The sequence below is a fragment of the Elephantulus edwardii genome, unplaced genomic scaffold, assembly GCF_000299155.1.
Source record: "Elephantulus edwardii isolate Elephantulus edwardi_28Jun2011 unplaced genomic scaffold, EleEdw1.0 scaffold00111, whole genome shotgun sequence".
NCBI classification, from domain to species: domain Eukaryota; kingdom Metazoa; phylum Chordata; class Mammalia; order Macroscelidea; family Macroscelididae; genus Elephantulus; species Elephantulus edwardii.
In genome coordinates this window covers 11243502-11261743 of record NW_006399861.1, presented here as the reverse complement: position 1 = coordinate 11261743, position 18242 = coordinate 11243502, and the positions used below count along the sequence as shown (strand labels likewise).

At 39.4% G+C, this 18242-nt stretch overlaps 1 protein-coding gene across 1 annotated transcript in view; it reads right to left on the bottom strand.

The window, feature by feature from the left end:
* URGCP (upregulator of cell proliferation) overlaps positions 1 to 18242 on the bottom strand; it is a 77866-nt gene that overhangs the window by 12911 nt on the left and 46713 nt on the right. The window contains exons 4-5 of the mRNA XM_006892175.1: positions 6484 to 6534; positions 6260 to 6298 (exon numbers count right to left, since the gene is read on the bottom strand). Coding sequence (XP_006892237.1) covers positions 6260 to 6298; positions 6484 to 6534 — 90 coding nt within the window. The remainder of the gene's footprint in view (positions 1 to 6259; positions 6299 to 6483; positions 6535 to 18242) is intronic.

The window sequence follows — 18242 nt, the reverse complement described above, 5'->3', positions numbered from 1 at the left end:
GAGGGTCAGCTATGGGTCCGTTCTGATTCTGCAGTATATAACAACAATGGCCAGAATCAGGCACACCTTGGTCTCTTTGTTGTATTTTGTAACATTTCACTAAAATATTATAAAATGCATACAACAAAAGATAAAAAATAACTCAAACACAAAAGCCAAGATGGAGTGAGTAAATTGTTTTTAAAAAATTTCTACTCCAGTGTCATAGCACACACGACAGTCAAAATAAGCAACTAAAACTCCCCAGATCATAAAAACTGGAGAAGCGAGAGAAACGGGATGAAAATGGTATGAAAGGAATGAATGACTTTTTTTCAAAAAGATATTTGCAATGAATAAATCATTGATTGTTCAAAAGTCTGTCATTTGATCTTCAGCCTCATTTCTGTTACCAAGCCAATATTTTGCAAATACCAGTTTTCGTTGTTTCCAATTTCTGCATTTCATTCACTAATTATTATTAATGCATCTTGATTGCATGTTTAATCTATTTCAGACTGCAAAAGTTTTTGTTGTTGTTTTTAAGTGTCATCAAATTAATGGTGACTCAGAGCAACTATATAAACAGCCGATCTGAACCTTGACCTATCCTTTCCATCTCTGACATACCTGAGGTCACTGTTACTGTCACTGTTTCAATTCATCTTGTTGTGATTCTTCCTCATTTATGCTGACCCTCTACCTTTCCAAACATAAAGTCCTTCTCCAAGTATTGGCTCCTCCAAACAACATGTCCAAACAATTGAGTGGGAGTTTCACCATCCTTGCCTCTAAGAAGCACTCTGGTTACACATTTTCCTTTACAGACCTTTTTGTTCTCTTAATGTATCAATTCTTTTTCTATAATTCTTAGGCACTGTCCCTCTTTCAGATGCATAGCAAGTAATGAGAAGACCATGGCCTGCATCAAGCACACATCAGTCTTCAAACTAGCATCCTTACTCTTTTGTATTCTCGAGAGGCCCTTGACAGCAGACTTTCCCAGTGTAATACATCTCTTGTTTTCCTGACTCCTGGGACTAATGGTGTTGATTGTGGATCCAAGTAAGATGAAACAACTGACAACTTCAATCATTTTTCCATCTATCATGATGCTGCCTACTGTTCTGGTGGTAAAGATTTTAATTTTCTTGATGTTGAGATATAATCCATATTGATGGCTGTAGACCTTGATATTCTAAGACAAACATTTCCAGTCCTCCTCACTTTTAGCATGTTGTGTCATCTGTATAATGCAGGTTGTTGATGAAACTTCCTCCAATCCTGATGCCACATTCTTTATAAAGTCCAGCTTCTCAAATGATTTGTTCAGCATACAGAAAATGATATGGCATGGAGAAAGGACACAGCCCTAGTGCACACCTCTCTCGATTTTAAACCATGTGTTCCTTTGATCTGTTTGGACAACAGCTTGTCTTGGTATGTTTCACATAAGCACAAGTTAGTGTTCTGGGGTTCCCATTTTTCACAATGTTAGCCATAATTTATTGTGATTCACATAGTCATATCCTTCTGCATAGTCAATAAAACACAGACATCCTTCTGGTATTTTGTGCTTTCTGCCATGATTCTTCTGACATCAGCACCAATATCCCTGGTACTATACAGCCTCTTAAAAATTCAGCTACTTTCTGGCAGTTTTCTGTTGTTGTACTGTTCCAGCCAGTTTTGAATGATCTTAAGCATGATTCTACTTGCATGTGAAATTTATGATACTGTTAGAGAATTTCCACATTCTGTTGGATAACCTGTTGGAATGGGAACAAATATGAATCTCTTCCAATCAGTTGACTAGGTAGCCATTGTCCCGATTTCTTGGCACAGGCCGGTAAGCATGTCCAGGGCTGTATTTGTTTGCTGAAATGTATCAATTGGCATTCCATCAATTCCTAAGCCTTATTTATTGCCAAGACCTACCATGTTGCTCCAATTTTTTCCTTCATCATCATCAGATCTTGTTCATTTGGTACTTCCTGAAATACTTAATTGTTGACAAATTCCTTTTGGTACAGTGACTTTGTGTATTCCTTCCATATTTTCGGGTTGCTTTCTGGATCACTCAAGATTCCCCCCCCCCAGTATTAGGCAAAAAATAAGGCCCCAGGAATTGATAGCCTGCCAACTGATATATTTCAAAAGACACAGCCCTAGAAACGCTCATCAAGTTGTGCCAAGAAATCTAGAGGACAACCCCTGCCCAACTGACTAGAAGAGATCCATATTTGTTCCCATTCTTAAAAAAGGTGATCTGACAGAGTGTGGAAATGATCCAACAATGTCATTAACGTCACATGCAAGCAAGATTCTGCTGAAAATTATCCAAAAACGACTGGAACAGCACATCAACAAAGAATTGCAGCCTGGGCTTAGAAGAGGCTGTGGCACTAAGGATATTATAGTCAATGTTAGATGGATCTTGGCTGAAAGCAGAGTATCAGAGGAATGTCTATCTGTGTTTCAATGACTATGCAAAGGCATTTAACTATATGGATCACAAAGAAAGTATGGTTAACTCAGAGAAGAATGGAATCCCAGAACATTTGATTGTGCTCATGCAAAACCTATACTTGGACCAGGAGGCAGTCATCAGAAGAGAGCAAATAAACATGCATTGTTCAAAATCAGGAATGGTGTACACCAGAGAGGTGTGTGTATACTATCTCCATCTTGTTGTTGTTAAGTGTTGTTGAGTTGTAGATGACTCATAGAGACCCTGTGAACGAAAGACCTGAACACCTGTATAACTTGAATCGTTTCTCCAAGTTCATAGGATTTCTGGCGGCAAGCTATTTCAGAAGTGGATGCTCCTCCAGCTTCCAAGCTTGTTTTAATCGGGGAGCTCCACCAAGCACTGTCCACCTGGGTAACCATTATCACATTTGACACATCAGTGTCACAGTGTTCAGTATTACAGCAACCATGAGTTACCTTGGTACAGCAGATGGACAGACAAGACTTAGAAGAATGTTTGACCATACCTTTTAAATATGTATGTGTAACAGATCATCCAGCCTAATTTCTATCACCAAGACTGTAGTTTTCAACTATCCTCCTCTCTTCTTTGTTCCCAACTTTAGCATTCCAGTTACCAATTTTTTTTTTCTTGTTGTGTACCATCAAATAAGATCCAACTGCCATAGGAGGAGATTGCCCCCCTTTCTTAAGCAGAGAATCTGGTGGATTCGAGCTGCATGCCTTCAGGATTACAGTGCAGCTTCTTGCCACTAGTCTACCAGAGCTCGCTTTTACCAGTTATTAATAATAAATCTGGATTGTTTGTTCAACCAATTTCAGATTACAACAGTAGGTCAAGTTGCCTGTGATTCATTGCAACCTTATGTACAACCTCTCTGAAGCCTGCCCTTTCCTGAGCCAGTCCCACTGACTCTGACATACCTGCACCCATTACCCCAGTTACTGTATTAACCCAACTCATCCGAGGTCTTCCTATCCTGCAGAATCCCTCCACTCTTCCAAGTACAATGTCCTTCTTCAAGGATTGGTCCCCCCTGGCGATACACCCATATGCGGAGCTATAAAATCCTAGCATCCAAGGAGAAACTCGGTTTCATCCTCTCCAAGAAAGACCTATTTGTTTTCTTGGCAGTCCGTGGTATGTTCAAGACTCTTCTCGGAACCACAATTCAAAGGCATCAATTCTTCTTTTGTCATCCTTAATCACTGTCCAGTTCTCTAATGCATAGCAAGTAATTGTGAAGACCTTGGCCTAAATAAAGCACATCTTAGTCTCTAGACTGACACTTTTGATTCTCAATACTCTGGAGAGGTCCCTGACAGCAGATTTTCCCAGTGCAATTCATCTTTTGGTTTCCTAACTACTGGAGCCAACGGTGTTGATTGTGGAGCTGAGCAAGCTGAAATTAACAACCTATATCATTGCCATGGGAAAGTCTGCTGTTAGGAACCTCTCCAAAGTACTGAAGAGCAATGGTGTCTCTTTGGAGACTAAGGTGCATTTGATACAGGCCATGGTCTTCACAATCACTTGTTCTGAATCAGAGAGTTGGACAATGATCAAAGAGGATAGAAGGAGAATTGATGCCTTTGAGCTGTGGTGCTGGAGAAGTATTGAGAATACCATGGACTGCTAGGAAAACAAACAGATTTGTCCTGGAAAGGGTTAAACCGGGTGGCTCCTTGGAGGCAAGGATTCTGAGGCTCCATCTAACATACTTTGGACATGTTGTGAGGAGAGACCGGTCCTTGGAGAAGGACATCATGCTTGGGAGGGTGGAGGGATGGCACAGGAGGGGAAGGCCCTCTATGAGGTGAACTGATTCAGTGACTGGGATAATCAGGATGGGAGTGTCAGAGACAGTGTGATTGGCACAGGACAAAGCAGAGTTTAGGGCTGATGTACATAGGGTCGCTATAAGGTACAAGCGACTCGCTGGCACATAACAACAATAACATATCACTTCTCCATCTATTATGGTGCTGCCAATTGGCCCAGTTGTGAGAATCTTTGTCTTCTTGACGTTGAGCTTTAATTCATATTGAAAACTACAGTCCTTGACTTTCTGTAGCACATGCTTCAGGTTCTCCTCAGTTTCAGCAAGCAAGACCTAGGTTGTTAATAAGTCTTCCTCCAATCCTGATGCCACATTCCTCCTTATAAAGCCCAGCTCCTCTGAATGATCGGTTATGCATATAAATTGAAAAGTTACAGGATGCATCCCTGACAACTCCTTTCCTGACTGTGAACCATGTACAGTTTCCTTGCTCTGTTTTAAGGACTGCTTCCTGGTTCATTTTATAGGTTTCACATGAGCACAATCAACTGTGAATAGATTCCCCATCTCCTCAAGGTTAGTCACAATTGCCATCCACGCAGTCAAATGTCTTTGCATAGTCAATGAAACACAAATAGACATTCCTCTAGAACTCTTTGCTTTTTGACAAGATTCATCTGACATTAGTGGTTATGTCTCTAGTGCCATCAATTTCCTCATCTTTGACCTTAGTTGTGGAATAATGCTTGTATAGTACCTACTGCTCACAGCATTGTACTTGAGGATGGATCTGGAAATGGACTTTTTTATTAAAATGCAACCCCATTTTCTTTATTGTTCATTCTCAGTATAGCAGAGTATATGATTGTAGAAGTCTTTTTTTCCATCTTTGGCATTAGTCATTGGTGTGTATATTTGAATGACAGTTTTACTAACAGGTATTCCTTGTTTGTGTATGGATAATATCACTGTACTTCAGTACAGATCTTGAAATGTTCTGTTTTTGCTTTGTTTTTGTTTTTTTTTACTGTGAACACAATACCATTCTTCAATGTGTCATTCAAGGTATAATAGATCATACATTTCTCTGATTAAAAGCAGCCAATACCAGTCAGTCCATGTCAGCTTATAAATGCCTGGGATGTCAATCTTTGTACATTCCATTTAATTTTGATAACTTCCAATTCTCATACATAACATGTTCTAATTATAATGGATTTTTTAACAGTTTCTCCTCATTTTTATACACTGTAATGTTAAGTATACAAAATAAAGACATACAAACTCCTCAGAGCTCTAGAATTTTTTTTCTAGCACCTTTCTCAAATAAAAAAAGCACCATGTGACCTGCTGCCTTAGATAAAACAAACCATTGCTATGTGCACAGGTAACATCAGCCATATTCTGATGGCTACTGAGGAGTAAAGCTGACTGACTCAGGCCACTCTCTAGGTGATTATTGAGACTCAGAGCATTGGAGAATGGGAGCACATTCCCTCCCCCTGTTGTCTACTATCTCTTTTCTTAGACTCAGAGAGCTTATGATGGCCTATTTGGTAGGGGGTTACACTGCTAACCCAAAGGCTGCACCTCTCTGGTGATGACAACTCACCAACAGCTCTCTTTTGTAGAAAAATGGAAAATCTCCTTCTGTGTGAGTTTTAGCTCCCCAAAACCCATTAGAGGGTTAACTATGAGTCAGTATCAATTTGACAGCAGTTGATCTTCAATTTTTAAAATTTTTATTTATTTCTAGCTGTTTATAAGAATCAATGCGGGGTTACATCTAGTTATTCTGTATTGTATTCTGTATTTTTAACAAGTGCTCAGGAATTTATTTTGGCAGTATAGCAATGATGATGAAGGGCAAAGCTAGGCATTCTCAATCTACATTACCAGTCTATCCAAGAGATTCTGATGTGTCCTACCAGCCTAATAATGTCCCATTCTCAACAGAATCTAAAGATAAAATACAAGATGGACGAGAGATTGGGATTATAATTTACCTGTTGGAAATTCATTGTCCTGAACTTCATTTGAACCATCTATGGCAAAAGCAGAGTAAAAATAAATTATCAAATAATATGTCTTTTATTAACAAAAAGAATTCAGAACCCTCCCTCTTACTAAGAAGCAATTTCTCCTAATTGTTCAAAATAGAACTTTTTTACTTTATGCGTTCCCTCTTTTCCCCCAAATCCAATCTGTTGTTAAATCCCGCAGTTTCTACCTCCGTAATGAAACTCGCAATCATCTCCCTCCATTTCTCTCCATTCCAAATCTGGAAGAAGGGGGAAAGAAAAGAGTCAGATTGATTTCATTTCATCAACATTTCAGAATTTTTCCATTAAAAATAGGGCTATAATAGTTGTAAAAATAACAAGGGCCACATGTGGACAGCCATATCTGACTTTTACCAACTTCACAAAGGGGAACTGTACCCATCAACAGCATCAACACAAAACCATTCCCAGAAGATACGATATGTCCCCCATGCTCCCACCCTCTTTCTACACATCCCAGCTCCAATCTTACTGTTTTCCTACATCCAAAATCCAATGTGGTGGCAAACAGAATGGACAGACCATATTGGGGAAGTAAAAAAGCTGTCATTCAGGTTAGTAGCAGTATAGAGTCAGGACAGCTTCCAACGTGTCTAAGCCTCGTGGCTTTAAACCAGTGGTACAAAGTTTTCAGTTATGTCAATATTGCCCCAGCCCCACCTTCAACATGCCTTCAGCAAACTTGGGCAAAGGCTCTGAGCTCTTAGGGGTTAGCTGTCCCAGGACCAGATCCATCTCATACTATGTCTCTGCTCCTCTGCTTTAGCCATGGCTGCTACTGCCAAAGGTCTGTCTGACACAAGAGCGAGAAAAACAGGCTACATACTCCTCCTCCTCCTTGGCTGGTTGTTGTTGTTGTTATGTGCCATTGAGTCACCTGTGACTCATAACCCAGTGCACAAGAGCCCTAAACCCTGCTCTATCCTGTGCTAATCTCACTATCTTTGACGCATTACCCCAGTCACTGAATCAATCTATCTCATCAAGCGTCTTCCTCTCCTGCGCTGTCCCTCTACCCTCTCAAGCATGACATCCTTCTCCAAGGACTGGTCCCTCCTTGCAACATGTCCAAAGTATGTCAGATGAAGCTTCAGAATCCTTGCCTCCAAGGAGCAGCCTGGTTTCACCCTCTCTAGGGCAAATCTATTTGTCCTTCTAGCAGTCCATGGTATATTCAATACTCTTCACCAGCAACACAGCTCAAAGGCATCAATTCACCTTTTATCATCCCTAGTCCTTGTCCAGCTCTCGGATTCACAGCAAATGACTGCAAAGACGATGGCCAGTATCAGGTGTACCTTAGTCTGTATTCTGACATTGTTGTTCTTCAGCTCTAACAGCAGACTTTCCCATCACAATAGGTCTTTTAATTTTCTGGCTACTAGTGCCAAAAGTGCTGACTGTGGAGCCAAGCAAACTAAGGCTGTGAATAATCTCAATCTCTTCACCATCTATCATGATGCTGTCAATCATCCCACTCATGAGAATCTTTGTTTTCTTGATATTGAACCTTAATCCATATTGAAGGCTGTAGTCCTTGACCTCCTGTAGCAAGTGTTTCAGGTCCTCCTCAGTTTCAGCAAACAAGATTATGTCATCTGCATAAGGCAGATTGTTGATGAGTCTTCCTCCAATCATGATGCCACATTTCTCCTCATAGAGCCCAGCCTCCCAGAAAATCTGTTCTGCATATAGATTGAAAAGGTATGGAGACAGGACACATCCCTGGTGTACACCCTTCCCAATTTTGAATCGTGCAGTGTTTCCTTGCTCTGTTCTGATGACTGCCTCCTGGTCCAACTATAGGCTTCACATTAGCATGATCAAGTGTTCTGGGATAATAATGGGTGACTGGACTGAAGAATCAGTAGTTGAAAACATGGACTTGGTGACAGAAATGAGCTGGAGACAGAATGGTAAGAATTTTGCACACTCCACAATTTATTAATTGCAAATACATTTTATAAGAAACATAAACACAAGTAATACACACGGATTTCAACTGATGGTATGCATAGGAATCAGACTGATTACATCTGTAGAAAGAAAGGAGAAACTCAAAATCAGCTGTGAAAACTAGGCCAGGTGCTGACTGTTGAACAGACCATCAACTATTCATATGCAAGTTCATGAAGCTATAGAAAATTAAAGCAAATCCACCAGAACCAAAATATCACCTTGAGTCTATCCCATCTGAACTTCAAAACCATCTCAGGAACAGTTTGAGGCCTTGAACACAAACGAGTGAAGACTAGATGAGTAATGGGAGGATATCAAGAATATCATCCAGGAAAAGGATGCAAAAGGTCTGTACAAAGAGGACAAAGAAAAGACCAAAATGAATGTCAAAAGAGATTGAATATTGCACTAAAGTCACAGAAGCCAAAGCAGAGGGAAGAAATCAAGATATTAAGGAGCTGAACAAATGATGTCAAAGGGCAGTGCAGCTAGACAAAGTAAAGTATTATAATGAAACGTGCAATGAACTAGAGTCAGAAAATCAAAAGGGGCCAAACTCGCTCACCATTTCTTATGCTGAAGGAATTGAAGAAGAAATTCAAGCCTCAACTTGCAGTATTTAAGGATGGTTTGGGCAGAATATTAAATTATCCAGGAAGTATAAAAGAAGATAGAAAGAGTATACAGAGTATTTGTACCAGCACAATTTCCTCCTTTTCCCCCTCCCCCTAGTCCACTAAGCAATGCAACTCTTATACTAGTCGATTGTCATACATATAATGCCTAATGATATATTCCTTTTAAACAGTTCTTTCCTTTATCTCTTCCAATGTAATGCTCATTATCTATCCACACTTACTGTTGGACTTTTGACACAAGTAAAAGCATTATCCAAAATATAAATTAGATTCAAACCTAGAGTTGCTGTAATCAAGGATGCTTTGGGCAAAATATTAAATGATCCAGGAAGTATTAAAAGAAGATGGAAGGAATATACGGAGTCATTATATAGAAAGGAATTGGCAGATACAGAGGAATTTAAAGAAATAACATATGAGCAAGAGCCTATGGTGATGAAGGAAGAAGTTCAAGCTGCTTTGAAGGACATAGCAAAAAATAAGGCCCCAGGAATAGATGGTATACCAATTGAAGTATTTCAGATAACAGATGTTGCCCTGGATGTGCTCACCAAGTTGTGCCAAGAAATCTGGAGAACAACCACTTGGCCAACTGACTAGAAGAGATCTATATTTGTTCCCATTCCAAAGAAAGGTGACCCAACTGAGTGTGGAAACTACAGAACAGTGTCATTGATTTCACATGCAAGGAAGATTCTGCTGAAGATCATCCAAAAACGATTAGAACAGCACATCAGCAGAGAACTGCCGGAAGTCCAGGCTGGGTTTAGAAGGGGTCGCGCTACTAGGGATATTGTTGCTGATGTTAGATGGATCTTGGCTGAAAGCAGAGAATACCAGAAGAATGTCTATCTGTGTTTCATTGATTATGCAAAGGCATTTGACTGTGTGGATCATAACAAACTGTGGCTGACTCTGAGAAGAATGGGAATCCCAGAACATTTAATTGTGCTAATACGAAACCTATACTTGGACCAAGAGGCAGTAGTCAGAACAGAGCAGGGTAACACTGCATGGTTCAAAATTGGGAAGGGTATACGCCAGGGATGCATCCTGTCTCCATACCTTTTCAACATGTATGCAGAGCAGATTATCCAAGAGGCTGGGCTCTATGAGGAGAATTGTGGCATCAGGATTGGTGGAAGGTCTATTAACAATCTCCGTTATGCAGATGACACAACCCTGCTTGCTGAAACTGAGGAGGACCTCATGCACTTGCTGCGAAGGGTCAAGGACTGCAGCCTTCAGTATGGACTGAGGCTCAATGTCAAGAAGACAAAGATTCTCACCACTGGACCAATTGGCAGCGTCAGGATGGATGGCGAAGAGATTGAGAGTGTTCACAGCTTCACTTTGCTCGGCTCCACAGTCAACACTCTTGGCACCAGCAGTCAGGAAATCAAAAAGCGTATCACGATGGGAAAATCTGCTGTTAGGGACCTCTCTAGAGTACTCAGGAGCAACAGTGTCTCTCTGGAGACTAAGGTGCGCCTGATACAGGCCATGGTATTTGCAATCGCTTGTTATGCATCAGAGAGTTGGACAATGACTAGGGAGGACAGAAGGAGAGTGGATGCTTTTGAGCTGTGGTGCTGGAGAAGGGTACTGAATGTACCCTGGACTGCCAGGAAAACAAACAGATCCATCTTGGAGAGGATTAAACCAAGCTGCTCCTTGGAGGCAAGGATTCTGGGGCTTCGTCTGACATACTTTGGACATGTTGCCAGGAGGGACGGGTCCTTGGAAAGGGACTCATGCTTGGGAGGGTGGAGGGACAGCACAGGAGGGGAAGACCCTCTATGAGATGGATTGATTCAGTGACTGGGGTAATCGGGATGGGTGTGTCAGAGGCGGTGCAGTTGGTGCAGGATAGAGCAGGGTTTAGAGCTGTTGTGCATAGGGTCGCTATGAGTCAGAAACGACTCGATGGCACATAACAACAACAACAACATCTAGAAATTTAAAGCAATAAATAGCTATTTTAAAAATTAAGATCTAAAAAATTCAAAATCTACAGCTTGAGAAAAGAATAAGCTAAAAAACAAAGCAAATAGCAGGGGGGAAAGCTAAATATCAAACAATAAATAAATACATAAATGAGAACAAGAGAATTTCATAGTGACCCTATAGACAGCAGATCTGAATCCTACCCTATTTTGCATGATCCTCACCATTTCTGATATACTTGAACCTACTATTAGAGTCATTGTGTCAATCCACATAATTAAGAGTGTTCCTCTCCTACAATGACCCATCTCTAAGGACTGGCCCCTCCTAACAATATGTCCAAATTAAGCGAGATGAAGCTTCATTGTCTTTGCTTCCAAGAAGCACCTTGGTTACACTTTCTCCAAGATAAACTTCTTTGTTCTTTTGGCAGTCCATGGGATATTCCAACTCTCAGATACATAGCAAACAACTGAGAAGACCATGGATTGGATCAGGTACATCTTTGTTTCTGGACTGAGATCGTTGCTCTTTAGGACTCGGGAGTGGTTCTTGACAGCAGACTTTCCTAAAGTCTTTTGATTTCCTGACTGCTAGTTTGAAACCCCTATGTACAGTAGAGCACACTTAGAGCATACACCAGGCTGACCCCTCAAATTTGGAAACACAAAGGAGGAGGAATGGTCCTAATCAGAACATAATGATTGGAACATGGAATGTGAGAAGCATGAAAATAGGAAAGCTGGAAATTGTTAAGAAAATGGAACACATAAATATTGACATATTAGGTATTGGCAAAATGAGATGGATTGGCATGGGATATTCTGAATCAGATGATCATATGATCTACTATACTGGAGAGGGAAAGATGAAAAAAAAATGGGATTGCTTTCATAGTTAAAAAGGCCATTTCTAGATCCATCTTGAATTACAATATTGTGAGTGACAGGATTATATCCATAATGCATACAAGGTAGATCTGTTAATACCACTATCATTCAAATTTATGCACCAACAATCAGAGCCAAAGAGTAGGAAATCGATGATTTCTATAAACTGTTGCTGTCACAAATCGACCAGGTAACCAAGATGCATTAATAATAATAGGTGACTGGAAAGCAGAAGTTGGGAACCAAGAAGAAGGATCTGTAGTTGGAAAATATGGAATTGGTGACAGAAATGAAGCGGGGGATAGAATGATAGAATTCTCCGTGTTGTTCTTGTTGTTATGTGCAGTCGAGTTGCCTGCGACTCATAGTGACCCTATGTACAACAGCACTAAACTCTGCCCTACCCTGTGCCAATCCCCCATTACCCCAGTCACTGAATCAATCCATCTCATTGAGGGTCTTCCTCTCCTGCGCTGTCCCTCCACCCTCCAGAGCATGACATCCCTCTCCAGGGTCTGGTCCTGCCTTGAAACATGTCCAAAGCATATCAGATGAAGCTTCTGAATTCTTGCCTGTAAGGAATAGCCTGGCTTCACCCTCTCCAAGACAAACCTGATCATTTTCTTAGCAGTCCATGGTACATTCAATACTCTTCTCCAACACTATAGCTCAAAGGCATCAATTCTCCTATCATCCCTAGTCACTGTCCAGCTCTCTGATGCATAGCAAGTGATTGCAAAGATCATAGCATGTATCAGGCATACTTTAATCTCAAGATTGACATTGTCGCACTTCAGTATTTTAGGGCGGTATCTAACTGCAGACTTTCCTATCGCAATACGTCTTTTAATTTTATGGCTGCTGGTGCCAAGAGTGTTGACTGTAGAGCCAAGCAAACTAAAATTGTGAACAATCTCAGTCTCTTCTCCATCCATCATGATGCTGCCAATTGGAGCAGTGATGAGAATCTTTGTTTTCTTGATATTGAGCCTCTATCCATACTGAAGACTGCAGTCCCTGACCTTCTTATTCGTTGCAAATACCTTTTATAAGAACATAAACAGTAGGTATATACATGGATTTCACCTGATGGGATACACAGGAATCAGAACAATTACATCTGTGAAAGGAATTATTGGAGAAGTTCAATATCAAAAGTGAAAACGAGACCAGGTGATGACTGGGGAACAGGCCATTAACTACTCTTCAAGTTCAGATTAAAGAAGGTCAAAGCAAATCCACAGGAATCAGAATTTGATCTTGAGTCGATCCTTCCTGATTTCAATACCAACTCAAGAACAGGTATGAGAATTTCAACACTAATGAATGAAGACCAGATGAGCTGTGGGAGGATAATAAGACTCTCAACCAGGAAAAATGCAAAAGGTCATTACAAAGACAGAGGAAGAAGAAAAGACCAAACTGGATATCAGAAGAGACTCTAAATATTACACTAGAGCACCACAAAGCCAAAGCAAAGGAAAGAAAACAAATTAAGGAGCTGAATAGAAGATTTCACAAGGCAGTTTGAGAATGTAAAGTAAAGTATTATAATGAAATGTGCAAAGGGCTGGAGTCAGAAAATCAAAAGGGCTGAACACAATTTGATGGGTTGAGGGAGAGGTGGCTTTAGTAAACCAGATTAAAATTAAAATATTATTTTAAAAGAAGTAATAGGTATAGATCAATAGTAATTAATTCTATATAATACAGTGTATATGAGTGAGTGTGTGAACAATGTATATGAATGAAACAGACTGTATATGAATTAATGTATGAAAACCAATAAAAAGGGGGGAAGCACATGACTAGCAACTTAGAAAAAATTACTGGCAATAAGAGAGATGGAACTAAAAACCACTTTGAACTGTCCTTTCACCTCAGAAGCAATGGCAAATTTAAGAGAACAGCAAGCAATAATTATTAGAAAGGATGTGGAGAGATTGGTACTCCCATACATGGCTGGTGGAATTGCAAAATGGTATAACCACTCTGGAAGACAGTTTGGTGTTTCCTCAAAAAGCTGAACACAGAAATTCCATATGACTCACCTATTCCACTGCTAGAAATACACCCCAAGAAAATTAGAACTAAGACACAAATGGAGATTTGTATATTGATGTTCATGGTAGCATTATTCCCAATCATAAGAACATGGGGAAAGCTTCAGTGTAAAACAAAAAATTACTGGATTGAGAAACTGTGGTATATTCAAACAATGCAATATTGTGTAGCAATAAGGAGCAATGATTTAAAAAGATACAACAATACATAGGAGAGGCTAGAAAGCATTATGCTGAGTGAATTAATCCCATTTTATAAGGTCCAATACTATATATGACCATTAATGTAAAAAAAAAAAAAGGATTGCTAGAAAGATATATATAAAAATCCTACAAGAAAAGAGGAGTGGAAGAGAAAGGAGAGTTGAGGTTGGTGAAGGGGAGAAAGAAAAAGAAATCCCACACTGAACATTAGATGAAAGAGTACACAAAATGTATGTAATCATGGGGCGGGAGGAGTTTAATGTAATATATGGGACACATCTATTCCTCATTTACTGGTAGAGCTGGGTTTCAAAACCCAGTTGTAAGATGAAAACCAGTGTTTTGAGAAAATGGATGATGATAACAGTGAATTACAAATGGATAGCCACATCACATAACAACCAGATTTCATCAAGATAAGGCGTATATTCCATAAACTTCCATTAAGAGACCCTTTTCTGAGACATCACTGGCAAGTGTTCTTTTCCCCAGTGAGTGGAGGACTTAATCTTTAGAAGTGCCAATTTCTCACCAGAAACCATGCAAGCAAGAAAACAGTGGAATGGCATATATCAAACACTCAAAGAGCACAATGGTCAACTAAGAATACTGTACCCAACAAAACTGTTCATCAAATATGCAGGAGAGATCAAGATATTCACAGAAAAACAGAACTTAAGGGAGTCTGTAAAAACAAGATGAGCATTACAGGAAACACTGAGAGACTTCCTAAAGAAGTGCCACAGAAAGCAGGATGGACCAAAGTAGCTGGCAACAACACCAAAAAAATGGGAGCAAAAACTTTGGCTCTCAATAATTACACTGAATATAAATGGTTTAAATGCACCACTTAAGAGAAAAAGAGTAGCAGATTGGATAAAAAAACAAAATCCATCACTATGTTGTCTACAAAAGACACACCTGAAAAAGGAAGATAAAGAATAAAAATAAAAGAATGGGAAAAAATATGTCAAGCAAATGGCAACCAGAAAAAACCAAGAATAGTGATAGTAATCTCTGATAAAATAAATTTCAATGCAAAAACCATCACAAAGGACAAGGAAGGTCACTACATAAATATTAAAGGGTCAATAGAAGAAGAGGGCATAACAATAATAAATATATATGCATCAAATGAAAGACCTACAAAATATATAAAACAAACATTAACAAAACTGAAAAAGGAAATAGACAATAGCACTATAGTAGTTGGAGTCTTCAAAACACCACTCTCAAGAAAAGATAGAACAACCAAAAAGAAACTCAACAAAGAGGCTGAAAAATTAAACCACACAATAAACCCACTTGATCTCATAGACATTTATAGGCTAATACACCCCCCAAAAAAGCACAATACACCTCTTCTACAATGTGCATGAAACGCTCACCAGAACAAATCACATTTTAGGTCACAAGGCAAGCATCAGTAAATTAAAAAACACAGAAGTAATACAAAGCACCTTCTCAGATCACAATGCTAATTAGAAATTAATAACAAGAGGATAAAGGAGAAAAAACCATATATTGGGAAGCTGAATAACACCTTGCTTGGACATGAGTGGGTACTACAAGAAATAAAAAATGAAATTAAAAAGTTTCTTAAAACAAATGACAATGAAAATACCACTTAACAAAACTGCTGGGAAACAGACAAAACAGTAATTAGAGGTCAATTTATACCAAAAACCAAACATACGAAAAGGTAGAGAAAAATGAGCATAGACTTTCTAACCCAACATCTCCAATAAACTGAAAAAGAACAGCAAGAAAACCTGACACCCTCTAAAAAAACTGAAATTCTCAAATTTAGAACAGAAATAAATAGAAAAACGGAAAACAATTGAAACCATCAACAAAACTAGCAATTGTTTGTTTGAAAAGCTCAATAAAATCGAAAAACCACTAGTAAAACTACAAAGGAAAAGACACAAATAACCCTTATAAAACATGAAATGGGCAACATCACAACAGAACCAACTAAAATAAAAAGGCTAACAATGGAATATTATTAAAAAAACTATACTTAAACTAATATGAAAACCTAGAGGAAATGAACAAATACTTAGGCATTCACTAACTACCTAAACTGACACAAACCAAATCTGACCACCTGAACAGCCCCATTACAAAAGAAGAAATTGAAAAGGTAATAGAACAACTTCCAGTCAAAAAAAGTCCTGGACGAGATGGGTTTACCAGTGAATTTAGCAAACATTCACAGAACTGTCACCAATTCTACATAAACTATTTCAGAAAATATAAAACTATTAAATTCTACCAGACTCATTCTAAGCAAACAAATCCTTGATGCCAAAGCCAAGTAAAGACACCATCAAAATAGAAAACTATAAGCCAATATCTTTCATGAACATAGATGCAAAAATCCTGAATAAAATTCTGCCCACCAGAATCCAACAATACATCCAAAAGAGAATTCACCATGACCAAGTGGGATTCATAACAGGTATTCAAGGATGGTTCAACATAAGAAAAAAAAAATCAATGTAATTCATCACATTAACAAAGCAAAGAACAAGAACCACATGATCCTATCAGTTGATGCAGAAAAGGCCTTTGACAAAATCCAACACCCTTTCCTGATTAAAACACTCAACAAAATAGGATTAAAGGGGAATTTCTTCAACATAGTAAAAAGTATATATGCAAACCCAAGAGCCAACATTGTTCACAGTGGAGAGAGATTCAAGTTCCTTTTGAGAAGAGGAACTAAGCAAGGATGCCCACTATCACCTCTCCTATTCAGTACTGTATTGGAAGTCTTCGTGATATCAATAAGACAACGGAAAGAAATAAGAGATATCCAAATTGGCAAAGAGGAGGAAAAATTATCACTCTATGCAGATGATAGTATACTTAGAAAACCCTAAAGACTCAGCAAGAAAACTACTGGACATAGTTGACCAATTCAGCAAGATAAAAGATCAAAATACAAACATATAAAAACTACATAAGGAGACAGTTTATGATAACTGGGGACAAAGAATTTAGAAAAAGATGATGAGAATGGTTGTACAACTCAAAGATCGCAATGAGTATCACTGCCTGGCACACACAAAAATCACTGAACTGGTGTATGTACTGCTGTATATGCCCTGGGAGTGCCATGGTTAGCTTCGCTGCTAATTGAGAAGAATGAAATTAGAACTCACAAACCACTCCAAAGAAGTGGCTGTCTGTTTCCATAAAGATGTATAGCCTTGTAACTTTCATGGGGTAGGTCTACTGTCACATAGGGTCACTGTGTATTGGAATCTACTTAGCATCAGTGGAGTTTCTGCTGTATATAAAACAAATTCTAAAACACACAGCAATGTATTATATAATTCAGAATAGCTCTTTGTATCACTCTGATGTTATAACATATTCTAACTGGTAGGATTAGAACCAGTAATTTGGAGAGGCAAAAACTACATTACAGCCAGGAAGCAGGTACTGAAATACATAAAAATAGTACATTGGGCACATGAGTGGTGTAAAAAGCAGTGGACTCTTTAGGGCCACAAGTGATGTCACAGAAAAGGGACCAGAATGAGACCGAGCCACTAAACTCTGAACTCTCTGCAGCATCATCTCATTGGCCCTGACTCCAGCCCCAAGACCATCCAGGGAAGGAGGCTAAATAGAGAGCTTCACCTCATAAGCAAATGGCCTCTCTCCTCCATACTTCTTTTCGGGTGGGAGGTCCAGCCCTTTGGGGATGTTGTTATGTGCCGTCAAGTCGCTTGCGACTTATAGCAACCCTATGTACAACAACTCTAAACTCTGTCCTGTACCAATCTTATTGTCTCCGACACACTCATCCTGATTGCCCCAGTCACCGAATCAATCCACCTCCCAGAGGGTTTTCCCCTCCTGTGCCTACCCTCCACCTTCCCAAGCATGATGTCCTTCTCCAAGGACCAGAACCTCCTTACAACATGTCCAAACTATGTCAGACGAAGTCTCAGAATCCTTGCCTCCAAGGAGCAGCCCAGTTTAACCCTCTCCAGAATGAATCTGTTTGTTTTCTGAGCAGTCCATGGTACTCTCAGCACTCTTCTCCAACACCAAAGCTCAAAAGCATCAATTCTCCTTCTGTCCTCCCTGGTCATTGTCCAGCTCTCTGACGCATAATAAGTGATTGCAAAGACCATGGCCTGTACCAAATGCACCTTAGTCTCCAGAGACACATTGTTGCTCTTCAGTACTTTAGAGAGGTCCCCAA